This window comes from Trichoplusia ni, chromosome 1 (assembly GCF_003590095.1).
Source record: "Trichoplusia ni isolate ovarian cell line Hi5 chromosome 1, tn1, whole genome shotgun sequence".
Classification (NCBI taxonomy): Eukaryota; Metazoa; Arthropoda; class Insecta; order Lepidoptera; family Noctuidae; genus Trichoplusia; species Trichoplusia ni.
In genome coordinates, this window is record NC_039478.1 from 9,524,167 (window position 1) to 9,550,174 (window position 26,008).

At 35.9% G+C, this 26,008-nt stretch overlaps 1 protein-coding gene across 3 annotated transcripts in view; it reads right to left on the reverse strand.

Moving 5' to 3' along the window:
* Positions 1–25,130, reverse strand: part of LOC113493859 (Fanconi anemia group J protein homolog) — a 67,262-nt gene extending 42,132 nt beyond the window's left edge. For all 3 annotated transcript variants that reach the window (XM_026871907.1, XM_026871901.1, XM_026871893.1), the window contains exons 1-2: positions 24,459–25,130; positions 23,950–24,061 (exon numbers count right to left, since the gene is read on the reverse strand). In XM_026871907.1, coding sequence (XP_026727708.1) covers positions 23,950–24,061; positions 24,459–24,905 — 559 coding nt within the window. In that variant the 5' untranslated portion in view covers positions 24,906–25,130. The remainder of the gene's footprint in view (positions 1–23,949; positions 24,062–24,458) is intronic.
* Positions 25,131–26,008: the final 878 nt, after the last annotated feature.

Consider the following 26,008-nt stretch of genomic DNA (forward strand, 5'->3'; position numbering starts at 1 on the left):
TCTGCGAAAGAACGGTCCTTGAAATAAGATGAAAGTTTACAGCGTTCAATCATAAAATGTAATTTGACCAAACCTAATGTCTGCATAGCGACATTTCTTCTTCTATCAGTGCTATTCTAAATACCTTAAGAAAAAAATCCACAAATGCTCGTTCTACTCGCACCTACCATATAATATCACTTTCTCGTATCGCATTGCATATCCATTTCACATACGAGCTATTGCGTCGCACAGCGCGACACTCAAGGGTGTTACCCACACTCTACCCCCTGCATACACCCTAACCAAAAGCAAGTTGCGTTTAGACAATTACTACCCCACGATTCCAAACCTTATCTCAACGATATAAGGGTCGGTTTGGTATAACAGTTCGGGGTTTAAGGACAATGTTGTGTGGTGCTTGTGTATATAGAGGGTGCGCCCCTAGCTGTCGCCGAACAAACATGGCGGCTTTAACAAGGTTTTTGCGAACCTCCGAGAGCGATTTCGCGCCTAATTTGGACGTTGAAGTCCGATGTAGTTTATTTAGATTTCGTGTTTGAATTGCGAACGTAAAGCTGTTATGGTTTTAGTTTTAAAATACGTAATAGGCGAAAGATGAAACAGATGATAGGCTGATCTTTACTAGTACTAAACATTGGCAAACGGTGTAGACAAGATAACAGATCGAGATAGTGATAGGTCGATATCGTTTCTCGTAATAAGCGTTAGGAAAGGCAAATTGTCATATCATCATTTAAGATTACATTACGTATAGTTTAGCAAGGATTTCTGCTTTTGCTGGCGTTGCATGGATGTATGTATAGAACAATGTGATAGTTAATTCTAAAGGCAACCTTATTCACTAAGATATTTAGTGAAAGCTCTTTACAACTCGCTGATTGAATTACCTGACTTCGAAATATGCCAAAATATTACGAAATATCTATCTAATTCAAGAAATACTATTCATTGAAACGAGTAGCCAGCGAAGACAGATTCGCATTATATAGTCAAAGAACTCACAGCAAGATGCAACATAACAGCAATGTCGGTCTCTCCGACTATGCCGATAGATCCTAACCACAGACGGAAGTGCATAGAATAGTATGGCCGAGCTGCCGTCCATCCGGTCTAGGAAACTTCCGGTCATGTTCACTCACTAGGAGTCGATGAGTCATTTAGTTCGACTGATGGGATGTTGTCTAGGTTATTAAGTATTCAAATCTGTGTGTCTGTCTATGACATCGTATACCTAGTCTTAAACATTGAGACGGTAAAATGTTACTAGTTTGTTGTACACAACACCGAAAATGAATGTATTGTTGTGAGATATGAAGTATTATTACTTTCAAGGATCTCTATAAATATAATATTACAAAACATATATTTCAATACAGGTTTTTACCGTCAACAGCGGCTTCTAACTCTCTGTGAGTAAGTTTGAACTTAGGTCCAAATAGACAAATGTGCTCCTCGTAATGGTTTTATAATCAGATCTAGATATACCTAGATAATGTTACACACAAAAAGTAATGATAGCTTACGGAAAGTCACAGAAGTCAAGTTAAACTAAATATCTTCTAGATAAATATTATCAAAGAACCAGCAGTATTAAACAAGCAACTAAACTTCACACGCCATTTTTTCAATGGCCTATTTCACTCCATCTGTTTCTGTATTATGACTAGATTAATTTTAACCATTTTAGACCTCTTTCAAAGCGAGTAATGTCATTAAGTACGGAGAATTAATGGCGGTATCATTAAAATACATAACACCAAAGAATAGACCATGAAACTACTCTTTCAACATCAAAGCATTGTCAGTTACTTCAAAGTTCAAAATAAGCATCGACAGGAAAACTCCAAAAAAAAATCTCAAATTTCCAATCGTATCTCGTTTTTGACCTGCGCTTCGGACGGCCAGGGTCCCTCCCAAACAGGGGGAGTGAACAGGGACAATATTGATGCCCAGGGCTATCTGACCCGACCACAAGCCGCCCGAATAAATACTAGACATGTCAGAACTAGTTACGAGACCGTTTATTGCTGAAATTTGATTGTCTGTTTTGATTAATTTTGTATTGTAGGTTGTATTGAAATTGATTTGTCAGTACAATATTTCTGACGTTCCATTACATCGAATGTAGGATGGGAAGATAATGTTAATACTATGATGTATTAGTAATCGAAGTTCAATCCAATTATGTTTGCGACACTAAACATAAAGAGCTTAGCGATGTGAATGAAAAGAAGTTAAATTGAGTTTAATAAAATAGCTAGCTGGCTCGGACTTGGTGTCGAAGGCGGAAGACCAAGTCACAGTATAGTAATGTGAGTGTAGTGGCGAAACTTGGGGATTGCCTATATCCAGCAGCAGACTTCGACAGGCTGATTTGATTGATTTGATTGAAAGCCATTCAGCAAAATGATACGAAAATATGATCGTTACTAAGTATAAGTAGGTAACTACCTAATATGTAAAGCTAAACCGATTCCTCTTCCGAACATAAAAATAAATCGTTTTAAAATACGGAAAGGTGAATCTTACCAACCAATCGATAAGCTTTAACAAGTCAGCTTCAAATGATGTACCAGCTTACAACACAGACCTCTTGAAGCACCCAACAATACAATAAGTACTACCACCCGAATATCGCACGTTCGTGTTCAAAGATTTAATAACAAAAACCAACTTATTAAACGGAAGATGCTGTTGAAGATCAACCAACATAAAATGAACTCCCAAACACGAGACCAACAGCGTTCAATGCAAGTTAACTACTCAACGAAGAAGAAGGATCAATTTAAAATGGACAGCATCATAAATAGGATCGACAAAAAGATTTGTTAAAAGAGCACTGGGTTCGTACAAAACGTTATTAAATCTTATTTTAGGGATAAGGATATTTTTAACTGGGCCCATTGTTGCGCTGGCTTTCATTGGGTTATTTGTAAAATTATTTCCTTTATAATAAGCGTCGGTAGTGGATGTTTTGACATGGATGTCTGCACCTGGTCGGGTTCAGTATTTATTTTGTGAGTTGTATTAGCTGTATAGGCGTGAGCATTTCAAATGTCTGCTATATTATATTTTGGTCTGTTCACTAGTACTTATGGTATGTTGCAATGTGTGTGTGGTTCTTATCAAACCATATTAATTAAAAGTATTTTTATGTAGGTGTAATTTTAGTAAATTACAAGACTGGAGTGATTTAGGTTGCTCATTTCATAAATTAATAAGGTTACTGTTTTCTGAAGATGTCATAAGTGTAAAGACATTAGACAATGACAAAGTTTTTTTGAAAGCCTGTATAGAAGATAGCAAATTTTGTCATAATTATTGTTTTAGTTGTGGCAACTGTTCCTGTCTACTACTTTGTAGGCGACGGGACTACTTTATATTTTCGATGTGTCTATTTATATAATCTATATGAATATATTTTTAATAAAGGAATAATTCATTAAATATGTAACATAATAGTCTACTGAAGCCGTAGCTGAACATGATACGACAAATAAAAATAAATTCCAAACCATTTCAAACTAACCACACAAAATCCCAAAAAAACAACACTTCGATTATAATACTGATAGACCTTAAACACATAATACAACAAAAACATTGAATTGACAAAGCGCATTGTCGCATCGTTCCGAACGATTAGCCTGAAGCGGTGACAATGCAGCAAAATGGGATGAAAATGTCAAAATACTATCTATGACGACAATCTCAAATACAAACAACGACAATAACAAAACAAAGCAAAATAAACCTTATATTAAACAAGCTAAGGATGACAGAACAGCAAAAGTAAGCTTGTCTGGTGAAGCACTTTTGATTGTTGCAATTGTTACAATAAGACTTATCTCAAGTAACACTAGAACTTGTGCGGATATCATTTGCGATTTTTTTGTCGCACCGCGTTTAATCGTTCAGTCGCGATAACAATGAATAAGCTATTGAACAGAATTGTTGGGAGTAGGAAGACATTTTTGTTTTTTCGTAATTTAAAATCGTGGAGTCGACAATTTTAAAACTTTGGAAGTTTAAAATATTTTGAACCTACCTAATATTATTACTGCTTCGCTGACTTTGGCTGTAGTAGCGAATATTTATTCCGAGTACTAAAAAATGAAGATATGTCATAAATGTTAGCATGCCCTAAACGCACATTACACCTAAGAAGACATTCCAACATCTGGTATTTGTAAGAACGTTATTAAAATAGTATTAAACAGACATCATTTGTTTTTGATAAATATATATGAGAGTCAATTTATAAGCACACTAGCTGTTGCCCGCGACTTTGTCCCCGTGGGTAGAAGATATAAGTTATGATTTAGGTGTACCTGCCCGGTTTTTTTCACATTTTCCATTGTATCTTAGCTCCTATTACTCGCAGCGTGATGGTTTATAGCCTAAAGCCTTCTTCGTTGAATGGTCTATTCAACACAAAAAGAATTTTTCAATTTGGACCAGTAGTTTCTGAGATAAGCGCGTTCAAACAAACAAACAAATTCTTCAGCTTTATATATTAGTATAGAAGTATAGATATAGATAATACAAAACGTAATGACGGAAAAATGAAAGAATCAACCGAAAATAATCTACTCTTAAATAAATACACAAAATATTTTATATATGAAGCAATGAGACCATCTCCATGCCCTCAAACTGCTGCCTCGAAGCGTCTTACCCGCAAATAATTGGCCTACAACATCAACTTGCCTCCAGGGATTTTCGGATTAAACTTTATTACTGAAAAAAAAGAACTATTCCATCCATTGTTACTCCTGCTTTTGTCATGATGACAATCCTTCTAAGTCCTGTTAGACGTGTATCTTTGGTGAAGCTGTTGTATCGTATTGTGTTTGCTTTTGCGTTATTTCAATTAGTTTGAGTAATGGATTAGTTTTATTATGGGTGGGTGATGTTTAACTGTTTTTTAATTTTTGAATTAGCTAGGTATGTTTAGGTGGTAGACATTTTGGATGAACTTTCGTTTAATCAATGGATTCAGTAAATAGCATATTATATTGTCTTGTCAAGTTTGTCCTCTCTGTATTTATGCAGTTGAGAGTATAAACCGAAAAATGCAAACCGTCGCAATGCTGTGATATTTAGATTTCTGATTAGATTTGAAAATAGAAATGTGTTACGTGCAAATACCCGATATCAATGGCATCAATCTAATCCAAGAGGATTTAATAATACTCATATAATAACTTCCACACATCAAATCTATACTTCTATACTAATATATAAAGCTCAAGAGTTTGTTTGTTTGTTTAAACACGCTAATCTCAGGAACTACTGGTCCAAATTGAAAAATTCTTTTTGTGTTGAATAGACCATTCATCGAGGAAGGCTTTAGGCTATAAACCATCACGCTGCGACTTATAATAGCGAAGATACAATGGAAAATGTGAAAAAAAACAGGGCAGGTACAAATCATAACTTATATCTTCTACCCACGGGGACGAAGTCGCGGGCAACAGCTAGTTTCTCAATAAAAACGCTAGATTCAAATACTAGGTATCAACCATCTATACAGCTCCTAACATCCCAAAAATATCTCCACAAAACGAAATACCTTAAAGTCCAGTATTTAAAGGCACATAACGCCATATAACATAAAGCTAAGCATGTATCACTCGTCGAGAACCCGAGCAGCCCCTCGTCTGCCGGTGACGTCGAGAGAATCAATTTCCTGTGCCCTTACGCCACTCTACACAACCACTTGGGGTGTTTCGTGTATTATAGGTACCTATAGATATAGAACAGCCTCTAAGTGGGAGCTAGCTGTAAATGTGACTGTTTTTTCCCTATGTGATGTACAGCGATTCTGTATCGCTATCCATGTGAACTTTCTTCTTCTTTGTTGTACAGTCTTGGTAGAGCGTTTGTGATCGTCATAGCAGGGATAGTGGCAAGCTTAACTGTCCTTTGCTACTCCTCTCGTAGCGAAGCTTTCGAAGCTCGTATTTTTGTAAGTACTATATAACTTTAGGTTAGCTCTATAAACAGTTTATACTTCCTTCCTAGATAGTTTTAAATTAGCAATAAAATAACATGAAGTAACAGAGTTTCATAGAGTATACAGTAGAGATATACAGTCCACGGAATACTTTTATGCCATTTGTGTGCTTTTCGTTGCAAAGGCTTTCCTTCTAAGAAAATTTGTGACAGGCTCAGATTCTTCTCGTAAAAGTGGGTCCATGTACCGAAATAAATGGAAGCAAAATAACAAAACAAAAATAGAGAGAAACTAGTGATTCTAAATATGAATTTGGAAGACCACAACCTAAAATGGACCAAAATAAGAAAGAAAGATCTAAAAGAAGTCAAAGAATATATGTGTGGAATTAAATAAATTGCCAGCCTATGGTTACGAGAATATTCCTTCAGGTTTAGATTGAGATAAAGATAATCCAGTGAAGGCTGCGTGTAAAAGATTACGTGACACTTTAATCAGTGACGATAGATTGGAAAGTGCAACAAGCTTGAAACCTTCAGCGGATTAGCTTCACGTTTTCACGAGTTTCGCTACAAGTTTTTAAAAGTCTGGTCAAATGAATTTGTTGATCGTATCCATGAAAGTTGACATACAAATATGTTAACCCCTAATTCATTGCAAGACTCAATCTTTATTCCGTCAAAGAGTTGGTTTGATCGAAAACTCAAGAACTTATGTTGTTAAATACCTCATTTATCAAGAAATAAACCTTGATGCTCATGGGTGGGATGGGTAGTTCATATGAAGATCTAGTTTGGCGTCCAAATAAATTTTGTAGGTTTTCATCATTATTTAAGAAAATGGCGTAGCACATTTTTCTTATCTCATCTAACAGGAGAAGCCAAAACTTTAAATCCAAATTCAAAATTAAACCGAGAGCTCTGGACAATAACTCTATGTACTCGGCATGTATATTATAACAACAAAGGGGTCTTATTTACACAATCCCACAGTACGTCATTGTAAAGGTACTTGTCACAATATGCGACAACGCCCAGGACTAAATAAATAGCCCACACGCTACCCACTCCACATGAAACTTCAAAGACATGTGAGCTTGACAGTAAGCGCTTTTCGTGTCAAATTCTCTTTTGTGTCCCTTTTATAATATCTTAATTCACACCCCTAGCGATTTAACTGTCACGAACCAAAAACAACTCTATTTCGTCGCTCTAAATTTTGAATTCGAATGAAGTCTTCGGTCCTTTTACATGCAAATCCGTTTAAGGGGGTTATTTGAAATTGTGACTTGGTTGTAAGAGTGAAGGTTGATTTTTGTTCGCAGATTGTTTCGTTTGTCAGGGGTGTGCGTACTTGAAAGCTACGCTAAGCAGGGATCTCGGTCTGCTTTGTAATTAATACATAGGATGGCGCCATTGATATGCCAAATTGCCAATTGTGTGCCAACAAAGGGTTTTTTTTTTTGTAAAAGGGTGAATGTTTTATTGAACCCGATGTTATTTTCAAATAGAAGCAATTATTTGAATTTTTGTTTTTTTTTTTGGGCACCCATTCGTGGATTAAACTGTATTGCACAATTGAATGTGCGAAAGTTTTAAATATTTTTAATCTGCTGTCGTTTAAGTGAAGGGTTTGTACGAAAAGTAGTAAAGGCTTTGGATTAAATAAACGGCAGAAGAAAAAAATACATTTATACGAAAGACCCATTACAAGAATGTCATATACGCATATGTAATTTCAGTTTCGTCCATGCGTAGGTATACCTAAGCCTAAGAACATTACCTGTGGCGTTATTTCAAATTTTTCGCCTTTTGTGTCTAAATATATTAACATTCTACTCCAACACAATTTTAATGATTCTTTGGAAACTTGTAAGATCCAGGCGTTGGGAATACCTTGGAAAAGTAGAGACTAGGAAAAGTCTTGATCTTAGAAGCCCTCGAAACCATCTTCAAATATTTCCATTACCTGTATCCCCACTGCACAAGTGATCGTTATCCCGCAGGACTCCAGGGATAGACAGGGATAGTCCGAGTTAGTACTCGTATGTTCTACAAGATGGCGTTGTCGAAGAAGTTGAGGGCGCGTTGTACTACTTGAATTAGTTCTGAATAATGGCGACAGATGGCAGTGTTACATGTTTTGGTACGTTCGCGTTGCGAATAAGTCGAATTCTTTTGGAGGTACATTTTGCGGATTTAAGAACGGCGCGACTGCTCATGATTTAGAACTTCGGTTGCGTTCGAAACTAGTCCGGACATACCGCTAAATAGGAGTGATTAGACAGTTCTATAGTAATGTATTTGCCTCAAGAGAGTTATTAAGAGGCTACAAAGTTAGGTGCATGATTGCTGTTATAACAGAATAAATCAGGCAACAACAGCAAGCAACGGCGAATGGTGACCAAAAAAAATGATTTATTTTGGTAATTTACATTAGTTTTTTGTATGGAACCCTCAGTGTCACGAGTAATAATGCCTCCCCATACAAGTAATGACATAGGTACTTTTACTTAAGGCGCTCATTTTAGAGAATAGCGCCAAGTTTATTATTCAGTTACTTGAGTTTTGAACTGAACTGAAGAGCTTGTAATATTCTTGTTGATGGTATCTACTATTTGCATAAATTCCAAGCCAATTACAACGAGAATAAAAATAAATAAATTATCCGACTCAAACTATTATCATCTATTTCAAAAGCTAAGCTGACAAAGTGACTAAAAGGCGAGTCCTAGAGACCATAAAAAGGTCACCCATCAAATTTCGGACCGTAGCGGTTTTTTTAATAGCGGCAAAACAAATACTTCATCTGCGAAAATGTATATCTCTGACTATCCCAATTCATGAGATACTTATGGTGACAGAAAAAAACAGCGGTGAATTAAAAAAGGTTCTGTTTTTGTCAATAGGATACCGTAAAGTTAATATAAATTATTATTATTATTATTTATTTGAACCCACTGTTAGAAGTCAATAACACCTAATTTCAACATTCCAGGAAACTACTTCAAAACACTCATGGTGAGTACTAATCAATTTAATGTTATATAGTAATTTAATGTATTTAGAGCCGATTTCTCAATCACCAGATAACTTTTATTCGTCGAATATGTTTGACGTTTTGACAGCTTTTGTATAGAAAACATGTCAAACGGCCATATTTATTCCTCAGATAAAAGTTATCTGACGATTGAAAAATCGGGTCTTAATGTAACGACGGTTATACAAGATGCCATAGAATTATCTATTTTCATTAAGGAATCTACTTATTAATACCGAATGCGCATTGAAAAAATTGACAATATTTTTTGTAGTTACAGTTCATGGCCTTGGCTAGGTTAAGACAGAAGAAATAGATGTGCGCCCGACTTTTTTATGACCATTTAATATAAAAATAACCATCGAACATAATATGTGTAACTCTAGTGGGTTTTAAAAACGCACGTTAGAGTGGCTCGAAGATGATTGATTTTTCTAAACTTATTATCATATTCTGCAAAAATTAGTGAATTTCTAGCATTGCTCTGAGGTATAAGCTATATTATTATAAGGATTCATTAAAAGTCATTCAATAGTTTTTGCGTGAAAGAGTAACGATCACATAAACATTCGTATTTATAATATTATTAGCAGGATCATGTATTGCTATACCTGTTAATGTTATGTTCTCAATAAAAGGTAACGTTAGAAAATAAAGCAAATTTCATTTTGACTATTCACAAGGTTAGTTTCAGAAGTTTATGCTATCCATGCACAATTTGCGCGTTTGAAAAATTATCACAATTTTAAGCACGTCGCTAAAATACTTAATAATTTAACTTCATTTTAGTATTCATTACAATAATAGTATTAGAAATCACAGTAGAAATCGCAACAAAAAAAATAGAGGAAGTTGTTTGTCAGATTTTGATTAGTTCCGCTACTACTCGCTAGATGGCGTTAGTATGATCAACACAACAAGGCGAACGAGAAATGTATAGGAATAACTTCAATCAGTTATGCAAACAATATTTATAAACAAAAAAAATCTCAAAATATTGTTCAATATGAAAATAACATCTGTTTCAGATTTAATATTATATTAGATAAAACTATTATCTAATTAACCTGTATCGAACACATAATCATTAGACGCACTGAACAGTGATTAATTGCAAGCTAACCGCATAGTTTGATGTGATAATTAGCTTGTTTATATTACCTTATCGACCATATATGAATACTATATTAGGAGATAGTATAATAGGGATAGAGATTTGAATATACTCATCTAACAATGAGTGGCCGGTTTCGGGGAATTCTATAACGATTATCAACGTATAAATTGGTCCATCACGAATCATAAAGCGCGCAATTGTTTATTACTCTTTAGTTTAATAAATCGTAATTATATTTAGAAATATTGGTAATAGTTACATAACTAGAATTATCGAAAAAAAGTTACGTGTACAGCCAAAGCACGGCTCAATAATACGCGTGCTCACAGCGTGTTACAAAACTTAAAAAAAAAAACTGTCACTTCTAGACAGTGTTAAAACAAAGTTCACTGTAAAGTTATATACAATGGCGAAAAAAATCACAAAAAAAATAACTAAAGCCACAATTTACTCGTCCCGAAAATCATTTGAAATCACAGTACGAAATGAGCGTTGAAACTATCGAGTAAGTTGCGATGTTATCAGACGATAAAAACAATAAAAGTCACCCCTGAAATAAATCACCAATCAATAATGTTACCGCAAAACAACCAGAATTTACATTAGCTAAGCGGGAGGACAATTTAAAAAAAAAGGGCGGAATAGTTAAGCTGGTTACTCACTGTAAAGGTTTAAATGTAATTCATATTTTTTTTCTTACTTTGAAAAATACTAGATTAGTTCTTTATACTCGTTTTTTTTAATCATGTCTTGCCTTTGAATGGTTATTTTGAAAATGAAACAAATGTAACTACTAATATTTTATACTGTTGCCATAAAGGAGAGCGGCAAAGTTTATATTTTACTAGAAATATAAACTGTGCCCTATGGGGATACCCTACTCTTGATATTTTTTGATACTAAAAAGATGCAACGGTTTGTTCGGTTTACTCACGCGTATTTATCGGGATTACAAAATTACAGCTTTTTTGACAATTTGATAAATAAAAATATGGGTATTATTAACTTAGAAGTATGTACCATGATTTTCCATGAGCCTGAAAAAGGCGGTCGATAAAATTGTTTGAAAAAATCCGTCATACATTCCAACACCAAGTGTACAAACATCTTAATACAGTAACGAAACGTTTAAAACGGAGTCACGAAACAAATAATGCCAAGCTCCCATCACATTAATAGATTGACGTGCTCAAAACTGTAAAATTACCATTCCGAATGCGATTTGACAAAGAAAAAGCTTTAAAAAATTGACAGCGGGTGTCCTTTTTACAGTCTGCGGGTTCCGTGACGCCAACGATAGGTATCAATGTATTTTTTGGTAAGGCGGATAAACCAATTTTGGAGCCAAGGTTGGTATTTGCAAATATGATCAAATCAGTTAAACCAAAGGAACGCAGGCTGGTTGAATACAAGTTGGACCCAAGGTTTCAGTATTTGTAAATACATAAGTTCGAATCAATGAGACCGAAGGAACAAAGAACGGTTGAGTACGAGTTGTGTGCGAGAAATTAGCAAGTTGTGAAGTCAACAAAATGATAGTAGGTAGGAGTGTAATTAGCTTTACTGGCATTATTAGACCACTTTGAATTTTACTCTGGATATATGAATAATCTGTAACAAATCTATACTTATACTAATATATAAAGCTGAAGAGTTTGTTTGTTTGTTTGAACGCGCTAATCTCAGGAACTACGGGTCCAAATTGAAAAAATCTTTTTGTGTTGAATAGACCATTCATCAAGGAAGGCTTTAGGCTATAAACCACCACGCAGCGACTAATAGGAGCAAAGATAGGTACAATGGAAAATGTGAAAAAACAGGGCAGGTATAAACCATAACTTATATCTTCTACCCACGGGAACGAAGTCGCGGGCAACAGCTAGTGTTTCATGTTTGTGTACGGAGATTTATATACGTTCAATCACTTACTGCAATTACATGTCCTTATTCTCAAAATAGGATGGATGTGAAGGGTAAGAGACAAAGGAGAATAGAAAGAAGAAAACGGAGGCCTACAAGGATGAAAATCAAAAATGACCAAAGTAACGCTTCTAAAATTAGGCCAGTCTACTAAGCTTACGCGGTAAACGCTTTCAACTAATTAATATAAAAAATTGATGACACCAACTATTAATTTGTGACAAGTCTCCAAGGGACCACATAAAATGGTCCCTAAAAACAAATGGTCCCGTTAATATAAACGATTAGCTACAAACTCGCACACGGAACCATCACATGAATATAATTTTAATGAGTTGTGAACGAATTGATGCGATGCTACCTTGATGAGCCAGTTTTTATGGAAAACGGTAAAAAAATAAGGGTTGCAGCGCTATTAAATATCGTCTCGCGTGTCTAGTAGTAAAAGTTTAATAATCATGAAAAGTATTTGTTTTAAAACAGTTTTAAAGAATAAAGCATGTTATTTTGGATAGCCTGTTTCAGATCCCACAGCTGGGCAAAGAAATTCAGTTTTTCTTCCATACCTCTTTATCTTTTGCGTTTTCTGGCCACGTGCGCCCCGTGTATTTGACTGGATAATAAGACAGATAATAGTCGGAAAAAAATATCCCGGCAAAGCACATGCAGCCCGACTGGTGGGCACAGATCGTCACCACTCGACGCCAAGAAAAATATGAAAACATGACTTCTGTTCTAAAATAGAGAAAGAAATGAAAAAACGCTCGAGCTCATCACAAAAACATTATTCCTGGGTAGGAATCGAACTCACGCCCTGTATTATAGCAGTCAGGGCTACAAACCTCCAGACCACGATACAACAATGTGTTTATCAGCAGTAAATATGTATTACCAGTACTAGAATCATTATTTTTGGTCTTGTAACACTGTGGCACGGTGCCCGAATACATTTGGATTAACGGCTAGACCATTCATATCTACTTTAATGTCCACCACATCAAACACGTTGATTTACTTAGCTAGATTTTATTTATACTTATTGTCTAGTTTTATTTTAGTCTCAAACTCGAACTAATTGTTTAATTCTACTGGATGTCGCTGTGGGGTACGGGTTTAGTTCTCGTATCGTACTCATTTTTGGACCTCGATTTAAATTTTTAATAATGATGCCAAATAATGAAGTTTAAGCTTTTGGATAGTGTCGAACTAATTTGAGATATTTAAAGCAGTAAGTACTAGCCTTTTTAAAATATCAGCAGTACTGGTCAGGAGAGAGTGTCATAGTTTTCTTTAACTGACTTCCACAAGGAAGGATGATCCGCAAGGAGGTTCCCAATTCAGATCTTCATATTTTTTATGTATGTTAACTTCGTCAGATATAGACGGTTTTGGAAAATATTTTTTTAGTGTGAAGATTTATGCTTAATATCATATTATATACTTAAATCAACCTCACTTACTTTCACGAGCTAATTTATAACAATTTATCATAAAAAACTTATTTTTCGACTCTTAATACTTTAATCGCAAAAAAGGGTTTTCGTTTTCCGCAGACGTCCTTCAATAAATCGGTAACAGGTTTTCAATTAAGCGCACTTACGAACTCAAGCGATCGTCTGTCAAAGCCTCATCCTCCATATTTTTAAAAACACTATGCATAGATAAAGATCACAAAGATTACATTTAACAGCTATCGATAAATTGAAGAATCGAATGCTAGGGAGAGGGAAATTTACAACGGAAGCTACATAAAATACTATCGAACGTTACCATCGGTACGTAATCGGTGGATTTTTATTTTTATTCAACGGTTCACAAAGTAAATGACTGTTTAAATATTCAAAATTTGCCTACCCCTTTTATTGTCACGGCACGGAGGGACTTCCGTGAGCGACAAAACTATGGAGACGGTGTGCGACTGATGACAGTGCGGCGATTTGAAGTGAACAGAATTTGTAAGGCAGATGATATAAAGTATGAGAATATTGTGATGCGTAGGAGATTCATGGGAGAGACTTTTGTTTAGCAGTTGCGGGGCGATGAAAAATACGAAAAGAAAAAGTACAACATGGATTATCATGTTGTTCTTTCTCTGTCGTCTTTTACCTTGTTAATGGTTCAGAACAGCCTAAAGTATATAAAAAACTATTACTTATTGATTAGATTCTTTTGTCTTTTCCTGTGGGCGATTTATGAATCGGCTCAACCTTCAGCACTTAGATACTAAATGTAATTTGTTTTTAGTCAATGTGATTTTGTCTTGTTCAACATGTCTTTTTTACTATAAATTGTGAACTATGGTACAAATGCATAAATAACATTAAACATTAATTTTTCAGCATTCATATCTACTCTTCCAAATCTACACATCAAAATCAAAGCTCAAAAACCAACTTATCCAAAATTCTCACTACGATTGCCTCCAAAACTTCTGTGAAATCTCTCACCAACGCACATGCATCGTCCGAACCACCTCTAGCCCATATTTATCGTCGCCCCATCCGCGATATGGTCGGGCCTGGAAAAACGCTGTGTTTCGACATACACCATTAACATACGGACCGTCACCAACACGACTGTAATGGGATGTTTCAGTCCCATATCTTTACATAGCATTATCACAGAAAACTACGTTTTTACGCTCATGAGAAACAAAAGAATAAGGGTATAGGGATACTTGGTTTTAATGGACTATGTTAGTCTGTATTGTTGATTTTATTTTATTTCGTCTTTTCATTTTGATTCGGGACGTAACTTCGAGAGAGCCCTCATTGCACAGGTAATTGTTTCATAAAGTGTCTTTAGGAAATTAAATGATTTGATTTTTATTTTGCGTATCTGTCACTCAATTATTTGCTTTTCTTTTTATCATCATAATCAAAATTATTAAACTATTCTGCTTCACAATAGTTAATATAAAATGAAAAAAAAAAACGAAGCGTTAAGTTCCACTTTCATCTATCTGCAAGTCATATTTTGTTACTCTCTACTAGTAAAAACGATGTAATTATCAACAAGTCTTCTACTCCAGTATTCCTAACACGAATAAACTTCGTTGGATACAATAAAACTTTGAAAAGCCGCAATGAATTCGCAGATAAAAGCAAGCTGGGAATCAATCGTCCAGTCCTTCACTCATTAGCTGCGTCTTGCGGCCGCCTGACATCTGAGTGGGTGATTATTTATGCACAGCCTTATAATTGATCCCACTTTAATTGTCTATAGAATATACTGCTTATTTGGGTGAAATTAGATTCATCCTGAATGACGTTTAGGGAGCTGTCACAAGTCGGCACAAGAACTATTGAGTGAATGGCGATGCGGCATGAGACATGTAAAGACATGTTTAGTAGTAGATCTATCATGAGATAGATCGGAAACTAGGCATAATAAACACTTCAACAACGTTTAACTAAATAACATTGGATAACATCGCTAGGTGGCGCTAGTAGGCGTAATTGAACGCAAACAGCTTTAGACCCACCTGGCATTGGAACCTGTTCTGCCACAAGATCATTCATAAAAGTTGTAGCTAAAATATAACATCAAAGCATGTAGTTATTTTTATTTCCACAATACATGTAATGTTGAGTGCTACAGTGCCGTATAAAATATTCCCATACAAAGTACTACTTAGACAGCAGTAAAAGAGCTTTCAATGTAGGTTACTTGGCACTCCGCGCGAGTAATTGGTACTCCATGCTGGTAGCATTCACTATAGTTATTACGGGCACATCGATCAATATCCCGTCCTGCAGGCCTGCGACACCCCGCCATCGAACACCCGGAAACGAACGACACGAAGGGAATCATCCAGCACGTATAAATTTCTATGCAAATGAACCGGCGAAGAGCGACGTCGTGGCAATAATCGGCCGGCGGCGTCGTAAATAAAGTTTACGACGCGACGACATCGGCGGCAACCCTAGCCGGGAATTAACGCGACGCGGGAGGTAACCGATGCTGGATTGATAAACCCGGCGACGGCCGTAGGGCTGGCCCACGCCGAACACACCGAACACGATTATACACCACACCCACATTACGAACTTACGCATAACGTCGTAAACTACCAATATTATGAACTTTAATATGGCACCTTTAGGTTTTTATTCTGCGGCGGGTCCCAGCTCGCTTCCCACCGGCCTCGGCCCTCGATGTTCGCGATGCAAATTAGGCTAATTGACATTAAGATTGAGAGTAAGCAACTGCGGAGGCCGATTTATGCATGCGGCGGCATCGGAAGAGGTGTGCTGGAATAGAGCGAGCTCTACCGAGACGTCCCGGTACACATTAAGATCGAGATTAAGCAAAAATATACCTGCCATAGTGAGCAGCCAGCGGATAGCTGCGACTGGATTTTATTCGATGTAATCACATATTCGCTGCTATAAAGCTTCGATTACGTCATATACGAGTTTATTTATGTTGGCACCGGTATAAAAGGCCGCCTCGACACTGGAAATATTGCGAACAATGTCATATTCTCATAAATATTTGAAGCGTCTGACATTGTAATCAATTACCCATTTAACAATAAAGTCCTAGAGAAAATTGTACCAATAATTTCGCAATAGAATAGAGAATATTTTCATGTATTTACGAACCGGTCGGATAGAGCATAGAGTTCATTCGTGTGACAACGGTTCGGAGCAAACGCGTCGTAGATTCTGAATTCTAATTCAATTTAGCAAAAGGGTTGCCAGCTACGCGGAACGAAAAAAACTGCGGGAAAAAGTAAAGGGAGAATGCGGAGAAGGGAGAATCGAAATTCAAAGACATGTCTAGGGGCGGCGGCGTGTCACGGCGAGCGCCGGCTCGGGACGCGCGGGTAATTGATGCGTTCTGGATTAAGATAGCTTTTTAGGTGTCGTCGACTAAACGGTATAGGGTGGAGGGATGTTCAGCAAGTTCCGTTAATACCGCAAACATCGACGTGATTGATGGCGCAGGAACTCCTTTCCGATGCCATTAAAATATAAGACAGATAAACCCAGAGACCGAGGGTATAAGTCATTGTGTTGTCATAATGCAGCCGGTTGCCGAATTCATGGCGCTGTCAAAACTTTTCCTGTACCTCGAAGTTCCGTGTTTTAGTCCCGAACTGAGGCAGCCGCGATTGAGCCGTCAAAGCGCTGACACGAAGAAAATTGGGCGCGAAATTTTCGTGACCAAAAATGCTAGCGGTGGAGTCTGTCGCCCGCCAAAACCATATGACTGGCGGTCGGCAGTTCTCACCAAACGTCTGGGGCGTTTTAAAATGTCAACTGAATTGTTCCGAACTTTAATCACTGCGATACGTCCAAAATATTTTTCGTGGAAATGTGTTTTTAAAAGAACTCTGTCTAAGGTAAGCTCGGTTGACTTATTCATTTGCTTTACATGATTTTTTTGGCTAGGCATAAGTTTTAAAATTATAGGGAGAGTTATCACTCTCACACGGCATTGTAAGTATCATCTAAAATTAAAAAAAAAAAACCAGTAGGCTAAAAAAAGAAATTTTAAGAAAGCGCTAATTACTTACATACCTGATGACTCTAAGAGCGGTATTCCAAAGTGTCATTTGTATGAAGAAGAACCGGAGATATTGTTTACCGATACATTTTTATTCCTATACGTTTTGAACATGCACTATTCTCTTAAAAATATTTTAGCCTAGAATAATAACTTCTGCCCATAACACGAGTATATCAATATTTATCGTTTACAATGTCACTCCAGTTAATATAATCGTCACCTTGCATCGTATAGACAAAAACAAAGCGATGTTCGCAATGTAATACATTCCTGATACTCATGACTTTAAAGGCATATAAATAAGACAGAATGTTATTGAAATGTAGCATGCATTTATAGCTACAAATAAGTGAAGGAAGGTTTGGCAGAAACGGAATTATTCCAGGTGTTTTCATGATAATATACCTACGTATTAATATTATACTTAAAGAAATAACGTATGAAAATAAATTTCAGGTTCTAGCGACAATCTTGATAATCTTTCATATGTCACTGGCAAATTTGCATTCGTTTCTTTAAGAAGGTAGGTAACTGGATTAGAATCGTTTGATTTTAGTTCCAAATCATTACTTAAGAAACTTATTATAGATGTATTTGAAATAGTCAAAGGTAACGCCTTTTTGGTGTTGGAGTTCCAGTTATTTAGATAAAGTATAACATTATGATGTACACAAACAATATTATGATGTGGTTAAAAACACTATACGAGCAATACACACTGAAAATTGTACGACCATAAAAATACCATACAACAAGTGTTGTCCACACCAAAAACAAAATAGAGTTGCCACACAAAAAACTACACTGACTCTATGACTTATTAATTTTAATGGCGGTCATAATGGCGCGCACAATTGAACGATAACATCTCTTGTGACAACAAATATGTGTTAACATGGCTAGCAAAATAACCAAGCCCACTTAATTAGCTATTGAGTATGAAACATCAATAAATTCATACATGAACTGAATAAGTAATAAAATTGCCCATACAAATTGATAATGGTTGTGTGTGCTCAAAGAAAAAGTGTGTACGTCATGTTACGATAGAATTTATGTGAATGAAGACGAATTAGGAAACACAACCTTATGACTGAGGGATAAATGACCCGTCAACGTCAAAGTACTTAAAGTTAAAGGTGATGAGCAGAACAGTATTTCGATTTAATGCCGTAATTTTTGATAATAACAGTCGCTTCTTGCAATAAAGAAGGGTCTATACGTAATCTCTCTCCATTTGACGGGCTTGCTGGTCTAGTGGCAAGTGACCCTGACTGCTATACCGGAGGTCGTGGGTTCGATTCCCGCCCAGGACAAATATTGTGTGATAGTAGTTCACATAATTACTTAGATCTTTGTTTAGTTCTAGCTACCGCATTAGGTTAAGTAACCTGTAATAGTAGATTAGTGTGATAATTAAATAAAGATAAAGAAGATAAATGAGCATGATCATTTGTTCTGGTGTCTGGGTGTAATTTTATCTATAATATTAAGTATTTAGAAATATATAAGTAAGTTTATCAGTTGTCTGGTTACCATAACACAAGCTCTGCTTAGCTTGGGATCAGATAACCGTGTGTGAGTTGTCCCAGGAAAAAAAAAACCGTATCGTATTGCCGTTGTAGAGGGCTAACATAGTAAGAAAATAGAAAGTGCATCTGCATTGACGTAGACAATTCCAATTTTCTTCCTTAGTCGAGTAAAGGACAAGATGATACACTAAGTTAATCTAGTATTACGACACTGACCAGTATTCTTATTAATGGCAAGTGACGTAACTAGCCCCCGCCATCATAATTAAGAAGACTTCCTGAAGAAGACCATCTGTGTATGAAGTTTGTTATTGATTTTTTAAAAAAAGGACAGATCCAATTTTTGTAAATTGCAAAATTAAATACTGTTTGTTACATGAAGTACATTTTACTTTTAAGGACTTTTCCAACCAGTCGATATTTTTTGAATTGCCCATCGCTAGAAAATGGACCCGCAGCTCATTTCCGCATACTAACTGCACAAATGCTCGCTTTGCAACATGTAACATTAGCGGCTACAACACCGGTCAACACACACCTTTACACAAGGATCGGATGTTACTTTAATTACAGGAAAAAATATGGCAGTTTCAACCAACCGTTTGTATTTTTCTATTAGCAAAATATTGTAATGCAATGCAATTAGGCAGTAAAACTATTGGAGTTTTATTTCCAGTTAATTTGTGGCTAATGATTGTAAGACATGCATCTTCAACCCCCTTATCCACATAACCATACTTTTATGGTAAAGTTAAAAAAAAAACAATCAATAACTCGATTTGTCCGGTATACTTTGAAACGCTGTCAATCAAAATTGTGAAACTAAAGTTCATTCTTGTTTTGTTGACATGTATCAATATATGCTGGTCGGTTTATTATAATCATTGATTATATTGAATACACCTGCTTCTCAAACTATCACATCTAGATCTTGAAGACTGGTTCCAGAAGACAAGATGGTGAAGAAATTAACTTATAGAAAAAGCATTTTATAACCTTGTAGCTTTTGGTTGCATGGCAAGGAAAGGAATAAAATTCTTACGTCATATTATAAAGGTTGGAATTGTGATGGCTGTCTGGTTAAGCGTCGCACTGCGGATGCAGTTTGATTTTTCAGCTTGTATTGACGTAAGTTTGTATAAAAGAAGAAATCCTACTTATATTATAAACGCGAAAGTTTGTATGTATGGATGTTTGTAACTCTGTCACGTGAAAGCCACTGAAAGGATTTAGACGAAACTTAGTACACTGATAGTTAACAACCTGGATTGGCAAATAGGATAGTTTTATCCTGATTTTAGTCCCCGTGAGATCCGTCGGTCACTGTCGTGCGTGAAGTGCCGCGGGTTTGGTTCCAGCGTAGGACAAACGTTTGTGTGTCCCACCAAAGCTTGTTCTGAATCTGGGTATCCTTGTGCATGTGACTTGGATGTTTGTGAAACTCCCCGCGACACAAGAGCTAAAATCCTTCTTGTGGCCAAAGTAAACTGTCGCTAAGTGCGAAACTACGTGCTGTCTTGTTGGTACAAACTGACAATGAATATTCCACTACTAGGCAGAGAATGTACTGCTGTTACAGCAGAAGAAAATCTTCCGCAGTAACGAACATTATTTCTGAAAATCCTTAAACTGTTTTCCTTACGGTGTCGTCTTCCTACATAGAATGTGAGTGGTGTCTATCTAGATTGATGACAAAAAGGGGCAGTATCCTCGATATTTACTTGTTCTCGTAACTAGGCATTTCCCAAATTTTGTTCCGATAGTGGATCTATCTGATTATCTTATTCCACAGATATAACACTAGCCTATATATAGATATAGAGTGAAGAGGGCAGCATTATCACCACGCTAGCTCACTGCGGGTTGGAAACAAGCCGAACACAACATTTAAACGCCACGACCGTTACCAAGAAATCAAAACTAATAACAACAACATACCGCAATCCTAACCTTTGATAAAACTCAAAACAAAGCCACCCTCCGAATTAAAGGCAAACGAAAAACAAGGATTACTCAACAGCCAAGTACCAGGGCAGCATAAATCGGAAACATTACACAATACATGAACGACTTCCTCAAAATTCGATTTCGAAATTAAGTATACTGTTTGAAGAGCTTAGGGTGATGTAACAATAAAGGCTTATTTAGACGATAAGAGAAATATGGAACAAGTTAGGATAAGGGCGAGTTTTACACGGTTTTGTACGACAGAAAATGTATCAATAAAAACAACTTAGTCTATAGCGGTGCTGCTGGACAAAGGCCTCTCCCAAGTGTGCTACAACACCCGACCCACCGTCGTTGTTTGCAAGGGTTACCGTGACCCCGGTAGACGAAAAGCAAAGCGAGGAACATGGGTGGTAAAGTCAGTAAAAGTCTGATACTCCCTTCCGCACTTCCCAAAGCGGTAGAAGACTTTGATGATCTATCCGAAAACGAATACTGCGTCAGCTACCTTATAGAGGTCCAACGAGCGTTTCCCAATTCGTAGTCTCCACCTAATAACCCCAGTGATGTATCATGGCCGTCATTGTATCGCAAATTGCGCGATATTTCTCTTACCGTCTAAATCAGCTTTAACGCCGAATTTTGGCGACTTCCGTGACGAAATATTTTAGTGTGGTGAAGTTGGAGTGTGTACAAGTTTAGGTGTAGTGCATTACCTGCGGTAAGAGGGTGTAAAGACCAAGTTTGCAAGTGAACATTCGTGACAATGTTCTATTCGATGTGATTTGTGTGAGAATGTGGAATACTTGCTGATAAATGTGTCTGTCCATTATTAGTCTTAATTTTTAATAATGACGAGACTAATATTGCAGCTATATGACGCTGTATTTGTGTTTGACGTTTAACAAGGGTCCCGTAGCCATAGGTGTTTTTAAGTTCTGCACTCAAAGGTTATGACCTATGCGGCACCTCTGTTCGTCCGTCTGCCACCATGAACCATAATAGCTAGAAAGTCGAAATCTTTACAGATAATGTAGGTATTTCTGTTGCCGCTATATTATAATAATACATATCGTGGTTAAGCAACGGTTGTTACGGTAATCAGATATATGAGTTTCGTTTAGAGTTATCTGAAAAAACCGTTTAGTTGTTTTTTTTTTATAATTTGATGGAATACAAAGTAGTTAGGTCCATTTTGGTTTTTTTTTGGTTAAAAGAAAGTAATCAGTTTATCAAAGGACCTGGTAACAACTGTATTGATACTATTTTTAATCTAAGATAAAGTGCATAATAATTAGGAATAAAGCAAAGCGCTAGTCATTATGTGAGTTTTTTTGCCTTGAACTGAAGGCCAAGGTCGCCTAAAGCTAGAAAAATTCAAGAAATACAACGACAACTGTAAATTGCTATCATATTACAACAAAATTCTATTTCACCGTTAATGGAAGAACAAAACCTAAAACAAAAGATTTCGTTACCTAATTGAAAAACTTTGTAACGGTCATAATTCAAGAAAGAAAGCAACAATGTTGCCTCATTAAAAAAATCCTTGACATCCCGATTCAACACGAGAATGACAACTAAAAATATGAGATAGGTTTCGGAACGCGATTGCATGCAATAAATGCATTTAGTATCGGTGAAGCGCAATTTTCATGTTAGGCTGTTTCATTCCGTCGTGCGACAGTCAGCCATGATTTATTTACGGGCTCCGGCCTACAAGACTTTGGGGCACGCAAACACTTGTGATCAATTGTCGCTTTTTACCGTATTGTATAGTTTTGATATTTGGCAAGTTAGGGTTGTATTGTACTGGTTTTCTGGGACAATACGATCTAAAGTGAGTAGGTTAACGCGTGTGTTAAAAACCCTCGTTATTTCGAAAAAAGAATGCGCTTTCAATTGTCTGAGCCCATTTGAACCAACTAAAATATTGGCCATCAACAAATGGAGAACTTGGTGTGACAAATTATTTAATTTATTACCATTATTATGTAGCCTAAATGTGAAATGTGGTCAGTTGTGAATTATCAATATTTTCTGGGACACATAATCTAACGTTTTTGCGAATTATCTGAGATCTATATCTAATCTTATTTACTAATTTTGAATGCTCTAGGTTTTTAGCTATTAAAAGATTGGCAAAAAATTCAGTTAAGTAGTCTACCACCCTTAGTAAACCCAAAGCACTGTTAAAGTTTTCTTCTAACTGAGTGATAGGTTTTCCTTCAGAAGTTTTCTTTTTATGAACACTATACAAGTTCCTAAAAACTATATTTTCAACTTTCAGCTCTGGGTCTAGCCATAAGACATTTATTTGAAGTATAGAATGAGTCTAATATATTAGAAAATAAAGCCAAGCTATACTATGGCTTAAAAACTTTCCTCTTCAGCTTTGGAATAAAAGTTATAAAAAATACTATTCAAACGAATCTAGAGTTGATGGTGTAATGATGCATTGTCATGAAATATACATACACAGTCAAAATTTGAGCTTAATCGGAAAAAGGAAATGAATCATATGTAACTTGCCAGATTTGTTAACAGACCTACAAATAATGGGTTCGGTCAAAAAAATATCAAAACTTAATTGAAATAATTTGTATTTCTTAATTAGCCTTTGGCAGTAAATGTTTCTCAGTCACGTGTAGGTACATAACTAAATCTTCAACAATTGAAATGATAAGAAATGGAGTGACTTGGTAAACGCAGCAGTTAGCTGATAAGAGTCCTACTTTACTTGGAGTTTACACCTTCTAAAAGTAGCTTTAAAATACAAAATTTATATTTCTTATCCTTACTAAAACTCTTGCTTTTCCAATAATTTAGAAAAATGCATCAATAAAGGAGTGGTTGACCTTAACTCTTAGATTAGGGACAATCCCTTTAAGGATCTAGTTATAATTATAACTTACTTTGTTCATGTTGCTGCCAAGCCAGAGCTCCGCACAGCAGCGCCAGGGTCTTGCCAGATCCTGTCGGGCTCTCCAGTATACAGTTCTCTCCCTTCTTGATGGCAGTTATTATCTAAATTAAAAATAAAATTTTATAATCTTGTTCCCTACTAAGCATATTGTTATGATTGATCGGATACGTAAATATGTTTTTGGTAATGAATAAAAAATACAAAATAGTTTAAGGAAATTTGAGAAAAAGTAAAACATTTATAATATTCATATAAAATATAAAAAATCTTCATATTATAAGAAAAAAGAAATCATGGCACACATGGCTTTTTTGAGTTTCTATAAACAAAAATCAATTTTCATCTGTAAATTCATACTTTTCTAGTTAATAAATATAAAGCAGTATTTTATCTAATAAGAAGCATAAACTAAATAAACAACTTCAATTCTAATTACCACTATGTTTTAAGACTTATACAGAAGTATATTACACAAGCCACTTATTTTATTATTATTACCTTGGACATCAAAGCCACCTGGCTGCCATATGGATTGACCGGTAACTTAACATTCACACCTTCTATCATTCTATTAAAGACCACTTTAGGTCCTTCTACAGGTGATACCCTCCTCTCTTTAACAACTGGTTTGGGAGCAAAATAACTCGTGATATTGGACCTGTTTTGTTCAACCTTCTTGGCTATCCTATTAGCTTTGGGTCTTTTCGACTGGAATAATGATTTTATTGCTTTGTTCTTCTTTTCAATCACTTCTGGGAGCTCATCATCGTCCGATATAACGGGAATGTCTGGTATTTCGTCCACTCCGTCCATAGCTGACATTTGTGCTTCTTCATCACTACTAATTGATACTACATCCTCATTAAAGTTATTTAGCATTATTTCAGACATCCCTGGATCATTAAAACTGTCATCATCGTCGGAAATCTCAATGTTTGCAGACATATTCAAGTAACACACTCAATCCAGATTTAACAAGTTCCCGCGCTTTATTCGAGCCTTCTCATACACTTTGTAACACCGTATCAGACCATTATTTATACACTATCACTCATAAGGAAACCACTGGATTATATTATGGTGAGTTATTGCCGGAAATAATAACAAAATATCTAATTAATTAAACAATGCAAAACGGACTCAACAAAAATAAACAGCTGAGCCGATTGTCAATGTCACTGTCAAAAGGTGCGTTCCATACCACGCTTTTTTTCTTATTTTTATTAAACTTGGAGTTAAACAGAAATAGAAATAGCACTTTATTTAAACGCCAGAGGGAGAACCAGTTACTATTAATAATACAAATAAACTTAAATCATTTCTTTTTTAAAACCAAGTATTTTAACGAATTTTTAAACAGCTTTTTAACCCGCCTTCCTAAACCTGAATATTAACTTGCCTTAGTCGCCTTTGCGAAATGCATTGTATTACGAGCTGAGTACATGACGTTACGTATAACACAATATGCACAAAGTAACACGAGGTGTAGTGTTAGAATCAAAACACATTTCGAACACAGACTTAATTTATTTTTATCTTTCCTTACAAAATAGTGATAGTGGGAACAATATTTTCGGTTTTCTTTTTTCTTGCTCGTATAGCAGACAGGCACATCTGAAAAAGAAAAGCATTCCATCTTTAGGAATTAGGAAGTAGGGCTTTATTGTTCAACCTGGGGAAACCTATGCCTAGCTGTGGACCGCGACTAACCAAATTGATGCCAAATGCAAAATGTGAAATATTCCCAAAGAATAGATTCCTAGTACGATCTTATTATAAAAAAATATTGTGCAGCGTCCTCTGATGTTCCTTGCGCGAAACAATAAATTTTAATATCATTTCAAACAAGTAAATACACATTGCAATTATATTTAGTACAAGCTCTCTTGATCCGCAATTATTGAATATGATATACTTATTTATAGACAGGTATACATAGTAACAGCAGGTTCACACATGGTCTTTGTTTTACCAACCACATTTTTACGATTTTTTCACAGGCTTTTTTTTAAACAGACTTTTTTTTTTCTTTACAGATTGTTGTGTCG